The sequence below is a fragment of the Heteronotia binoei genome, chromosome 1, assembly GCF_032191835.1.
Source record: "Heteronotia binoei isolate CCM8104 ecotype False Entrance Well chromosome 1, APGP_CSIRO_Hbin_v1, whole genome shotgun sequence".
Classification (NCBI taxonomy): domain Eukaryota; kingdom Metazoa; phylum Chordata; class Lepidosauria; order Squamata; family Gekkonidae; genus Heteronotia; species Heteronotia binoei.
This window is the reverse complement of record NC_083223.1, coordinates 254,432,634-254,439,217: the sequence shown is the minus strand read 5'-3', so window position 1 is coordinate 254,439,217 and position 6,584 is coordinate 254,432,634. Positions and strand designations below refer to the sequence as shown.

Sequence of the window (6,584 nt, the reverse complement as noted above, 5' to 3'; positions counted from 1 at the left end):
CAGATCTGGCTCTGGGGGTTGGACTAGATGACCCTGGAGGTCCCTTCCAACTCTATGGTTCTTCTACCACAGACCAACATGGCAACCAATGTTCTCTCTAAGCTGCAGAGTCTTTTGAGCAAACATTCTGCTTTGTGAGCTACTGGCATTAAAGTTGCAAGCTATTGGCATTAAACATGTGAGCATAAATCAGTGTGCTCTGGGGTCATCCTTCCTGAGCTAAGACAAAAATGAGTGAGCTGGAGGCTAAAAATCTCACTTAACTCAGCTTAGAGGGAACACTGATGGCAACCATCCAAAAGTTATTTCCAGACTAAAATAGTGCTTAAAAACATTATCCCCTTAATCCAGTGAACAACATCTTGGTCTGGTGCAAAAAAGAGAGCAATGTAGGAAGCCAGGTGAACCTCAAGGGGAAGGGTGTCACTGATGAAGAAGCACTGTCTCTGGTTGCTCCCCCGCTCATACCTCTGAAAGCGGGGTATAGAGAGCAGGCCTTGAGAGTCAGATCTTAACTAGATCTTTCTCCAAGAGCCTAAGAAGAGCGTCTTCCAGAGAAACCACCTAGAAATCACATGCAGTTTATCACAGTGACTGGGTTAACCAGATGCCTCCAGAATGGTAGATTCACTGGTATAGTAAGCCAGTAGTTTCTATCTCATTTAGCAGAGTGCATTATTGGCTACATGCAGAAGCAGCTTCTTTGTTCTGTATGTGCTGGCAAAGTTACAGAGTTACACAGAGCCTCTTGTCAGTTTCAAAACTAATGAGTTCTTTATTTAGTGAAATCCATTCTAGACAGGATAGATGAGAGACAGAAATTGAATCTAACTAAACAATGATGATGGATACAGATACAGTGGCCATCCAGACAACCAAAGCTCAGGGGCGTAATGTCAGCAGCTCTATTTTATAAGGCATGTATGATCTTGAATGCTCCAACTTGAATGGCTCAGCTTGCTGAGGCTTGTTAGATCTCAGAAGCTAAGCAGGATTGGTCCCAGTTAGGACTTGGATGGGAGACCTCCAAGGAATACCAGGGTGGCTATGAAGAGGCACCATCTCTTGCCTTGAAAACTCTACAGAGTCACCATAAATTGGCTGTGACTAAATGGCGGTTTCCATGATCTGGAGGGAAAGAGTGCATAGACCTGCCACAAGCACTGTGGGCCTGTCTGATTTCAGGCTTGTGCTTCTTCTAATTTAACACACTGTGCTTCTAATTTAATTCAATACGTTTGCCTTTCCTTGATACCTCCCCCTGTGCTCCTGCAGCTGCAGAAGGTTCCTTATACAAGAGGGAAATGCCACTGTTTGCAGAAGAGATCTGGATCCAGTCTCTTTAATCGCATATCTTCTGTGTCACATTTTGTTTGACCTTGAAAGTGACTCTTTGGGGATGTCAGAGTGGATTTAGCCTCTAAATGTAGTTTTAAACAAAAAAAAATCAAGCTTGAGCTATCTGAGGTTGGAGAAATGCTGCTCTAAACAATACAGCCACTGATCCCTGCGGGGTTATGGCCGGGGGAGAGGGTCACAGGACCAGGCTGCTTCATTGCAAGAGAAAGGGCTTTAACCCTGCAGCTCTTCCTGCATCAGCAAAACCAGGAGATGGGAGGTGTGACCCAGGACAGCCAGCGAGTGCGAGATGTTTCCATGCCATTGTATGCCTCCTCATCTGTCAGACAATGCACCAGAGGTTGTACCTCTATATAAATCCAACTTTTTAGCACCGCATGGGGTTTTTTTGCTTCAATGGGAGAAAGGAAAGCACAAACAGGAGAGAGGTGGGGAAAAGAGAGGGCAGCAACAAGCAATTTTTGGACTGGTGGTTGGGATTCTGTCTCTCTTCTTTCCTGTGTGATGGACCATCCAGAGATTGAGCACTGAAGGTAAGCTGAACTGTGATTGGATTTGAACCAGGGATCGTGAGCCCCAGGAGATGTTTCCAGTGCTGAAAGGCAAATATTTGTTATCCTCTCTATGTGCTGAAAATGGATCTGAGTGAGAAACGGAGACTTCAGATGTCCACTATGCCACATATCTGGATATTAATTTTGGTTATCAAATTGTTATCCTGTCTTTTCCCCCAGGGAATTCAGGTTGGTATCCATTGTGCCCTTCCCCATTTTTTAAAATTCACAACAACTCTGTAGATAGGTTAGGCAGAGATGGCAGCCTCCAGGTGGGACCTAGGGAGGCAAAAGCAAACTACCTCTTAAACATCTCTTGCATTGAAAAACCCCACAGGATCACCATAAGTCAGTTGTGACTTGACATTGACAGCACTTTCCGCAGCCAACATGCAGGGAAAGGTCTAGTGCTTATGTACTTATTTCTCCAGTGATTGTTGTATGACTTGAGAATGTGGATCACAGGCTCCTCCTGGATATTTGCACCCATATGCTGGCCCTATCACATTTCTAGATTTCAGCAGGGGCGGGGGGGGGGGGGAGCTTGGGGAACTTTTCTGTTTTGCCAAGGGGGAACTAGATGTCCCTTTCATAGCCAGGGTTAACCAAGCCTGTCTCCACCCTGTTCTCAGTGAAGCATGGAAAGCTGCTGATACAGTACAATGTTTCTTGAGGATTTTGGGGGGTTGTTAAAAAAACGAAGTTTTTAGTCCTTTGCGACAGCAGCCATCTTCAAAGTGTGAAGGCAGTGTTTGGTGAGGACGGGGGCTGAATATGATGGGGGGGGGGGAATGAAGCTGGTGGGTTATGCACTGACATCATTGCCCCTTCTCAAAACTAGCAAAAGGAGGAAATGCCTTTGATTTTCTACCCACAGAATTGCAGAATTCTCTCTCCACCTGCTGCAGAATTTGCTCTGCATTAGCAAAACCATGAGATGGGAGATACAGTTATGTTTGCTAGGTAATTAAGTGCCTGGCAATCAGTAGGAGGATTGTGGGCTGGAAAATGAGAAGGGAGTCAACTCATAACATCCTGTACATTGCTACATCACTTCCGTTGAAAACATGAAAGTGATATAGGGTAGTTCTAGGAATTGCCAAAAACTCTATGGCAGAGGACACAAATGTGATTTTTAGACTTGTCTCCCATTCCTGCTCTGAGTGGTGGCAGGCAGCAGGAGCTGGGGGGACAGGGGGATCCACCAGGGGAATGGCAAGCCTAAGTGCAGCCGTGGTAGTAATTTACTCCTCTCCGCTCTTTTTGGTCCCTCCCCAGGCAGATCCTTCTCCTCTGGTCCTTCTGCAGCAAGAAGGCCCCCCTCCCGAGCCTCAGACCAGCGAGTGGCCAGGGATGTTCAGCTTGATGGGAGGTGGACTGCTGTGTGCAGTCTGCGGCCTAATCCTCCTCATAGTTGCCACAGCAACAGACTTCTGGATGCAGTACCGCTACTCGGGCAACCTCAGCAACCAAGGCCTCTGGCGGTTCTGTGTGGGAAGCAAATGCCACCCGCACACCATCACCCTCGGTAAGGGGCACCTCTGCCTTTGGACCCAAAAACACAATGGACATGTTGGTTAAATTCTTCAGCAGATTTCAGTAAGGAGGCGCCTACAGCAGACATGTCGAATGATGGGATTTAGAGAGAGATGGTGTAGCAACCAGGCAGGCCATTGGTGCAAATCCTTGTTTCAGCTACTCTAAGTGGTCTTAAGCTGATCTCCTCAGTCTGCAATATGGGGGGTAATGATAATTCTAGCCTACCTTTATGGGCTGTTGTGAAGGAGTACAGTGATAACATAGGTGAAGAGTCCTAACACAGAAGAAGAGTGATAACATAGCTGAAAACAATGCAATGCAATATAGCAGTGCAGACCAAATCTGGTCTAGTAAATTGGAGATGCTTGGCTCCATCCACGCCCAGATTAACTCTTCTTCAAGGTGGAATACATGACTTTCTTGAGGTCTGCCTTAATCTCAACAACTCTGTGAGGTAGTTGAGGCTTCAAGGGGTGAAGCCTGGGAGCTAAGGGGTGCGGCCTGACACATTAAGGATGGAGCCTGACAAAAAGGGAAGGGCCTAGTGACACCTGGTGGGGCAAAGATGGCACCCAATTGATCAGGGGAGGAGACTAGCTGTGCTTTCCTGGACAGGGCTAGACAAAGTCTTTATACCAAGCACCAAAATAGCCTGCCACATTTGATCTGGCCCCTCATCATGAAGGTTTTTCCCTCCTTCCCCTGGAGATTCTGTGGAGGGGACTAAAAGCCTAACATTCAGGTCAGGTCCTGGGACTTGTTAACTCTACCGAGAGCTGTACTTTCCACTCCCTGTTCATTCCAGTTCTACACAGTGCCTTGTTTCCCTTCACAGCCTTCTGGGATGCTACTCGGGCATTTATGCTCCTCTCCATCCTCTCCTCCTTTGCTGGGATAATTTTGGGGCTGACTGCCTACTCTAGTAGCGTCCGATCCACTCGAACCCGTGCAGCAGGAATCACGCTGTTGATTGCAGGTGAGAGTGGCAGACTAGAGGGAGAGATCAGGGATGGGGGAAGGGAAATCCAGGACCCTCCTTGTATTGAAGCAGACTCTGTTTTGATTGTGTCATATGTGCATGTACATTACTAGGTTTTTCTCCTCAGATCATCAAAGGAAGGAGTTAACTTTTTACCTTTAGCTGCTGAGTGGACCAATGGCCCTTCTTCAGAAGTGAACAAATTGTGTATTTTGTTCTGGCCACTGAATGTACAAAAAAGTATTGTATCTGAGGTGACAGAAAAGTTCTGTTGAGACTGTCAGGCCAGGGATGATCCATTCACTCATAAAAGTCTTCACCAGATGTTGCCAGCCATCACCATAGTGGAGAACATGAATCTGTGACACACATGCCTCCTTGGGGGAATCTACAGCAATCTAGACTTCAAGGCCTCTCATTAACCCACCCAGAGTGGGGAATTACCAACCATAAACCCCAGTTTCCTACCCCTGATGAATGAGAGAAAAATGGATTCCAAATAGTGATACTATAGGAATTTCCCCTTGTCTCTATGGTAAAGACCATAGAGACTAAAGGAGGAAGTCTACTGAATAGCCCAGAAGTGACATCCCATCATCCACAAATTCTGCCCTCTCCAGGCACTCCCCCCACAGAGTAGGGTTCCCAGTATTGAATCAGCCTTTGCTACTATGGAGATTATGAAAGTAATCAAGGCTTCATTTCACCCTTGGCTCATAGTTCTGGTGGAATGCTTCATACCAGAAGATATAAAACATTCATACCAAGGAGAATGATTGGGCTGGGTCTGGTGAATGGATTCCAGAATAAGCTGTATTTTTCTTCTGTCCACCATATTGAAAGGAACCATACATTCCCTCACTTTGTCTTTCCCGTCCCACTACAGGTCTCTTTGCCCTGCTGGGTGTATCGGTCTATACAGGAGTGACAGTGAATTTCTATGGAAAACGCTATCCTGACTGGCGTTTCTCCTGGTCCTACATCCTGGGTTGGATTGCGGTCATCCTTACCATCTCAGCAGGTACTGTTACCACTCAGCACTTGATATTGTCTCAGGTACCACAGATGAGTAGCTTATTTCGAGTTTTAGAATGCCATTGACAGGGCCGAGAGGGGGGGTTGTAGAAAAAGCCCAGCACAAACTCATTTGCATATTAGGCCACACCCCGGCATCACCATTGTTTCACACAGGGTTTTTTTAGAAAAAGCCCAGCATAAATCATTTGCATATTAGGCCACACCCCCTGATGCCAAGCCAGTTGGAACTGTGTTCCTGGGTGCTCCTGCTCAAAAAAAGCCCTGGACTGGGCATAGCCAACTTACCCCCAGTGCTTAGGAAATCCAGCATCTTAAGAAAGAAAAACCCAAATCTTCAGCTAAGGGCTTACAGTTATTCCCCGCCCCCCATACTTTCCTCACCACAACTTATGGTCTGTCCACTGCTCCATGTATCCTGCCAATCCACCTTCCAATTTCCTCACATCTCATGCTCACAAGCTCTCCTCTTCTCTTTCCAGGTGTGTTCCACATTTGCGCTGTCCCCCGGAATTCCTCTCCCAATGGCTCCAATGTGGCAAGTGGTTGATCCACCTCCACTTCATAACTCTGGGTCAACCCCTGTCTGGTTCAGATGTCTGATGTTCCCTCTCAGTCCGCTTGGTTTTTTGACCAGCACTCTGTCTCTTTCCTGAGACTGCTCTCTTTCCTTTTTCCACCCTCCACCTGTTTTTCACCTTCACGTTCAGGATTCATTCAACAACAGTTCAAAGAATGTTGCCTACAAAACTTCAGGGGTGTCTATGGACATTCCTCTCCCTTTCATGTGATCTTGTGTCAAACAAAGTGACTGTCATATAGTTAATTTTGTTTTCCTGTGAGAAGCTAGGGCCAGCACCAGGGCTCCAGCAAAAGACTCCCTCCTGTGACATATCTTCCCACATTTCATAAGGACTCACTTGTAATACTTTTTGGTACACAAACTCACTAGAGGGCAGCAGCAACTAAGCTGAGGGATTCAGTGATGTGCAATCATATGTCTACAAGTCAATGCTCTCATTCCTGCTCAGCAGGACAAAAAGGCAGTGAAGACACTGTTCCCTCTTGACATTTATTTGCCTTTGTCTTTCTAGCTTTGGCTTCTTCGTGTTGTCATG

The 6,584-nt window shown here is 46.6% G+C and overlaps 1 protein-coding gene across 1 annotated transcript; it reads left to right on the top strand.

Annotated features, from left to right (window-relative positions):
• Positions 1-1,767: 1,767 nt before the first annotated feature.
• Positions 1,768-6,112, top strand: LOC132587897 (lens fiber membrane intrinsic protein-like). Its single transcript, XM_060260300.1, has 5 exons — positions 1,768-1,892; positions 3,192-3,441; positions 4,288-4,428; positions 5,318-5,452; positions 5,949-6,112. The coding sequence occupies exons 2-5, from the start codon at positions 3,267-3,269 to the stop codon at positions 6,014-6,016; spliced, it is 519 nt and encodes a 172-aa protein (XP_060116283.1). The 5' UTR covers positions 1,768-1,892; positions 3,192-3,266; the 3' UTR covers positions 6,017-6,112.
• Positions 6,113-6,584: the final 472 nt, after the last annotated feature.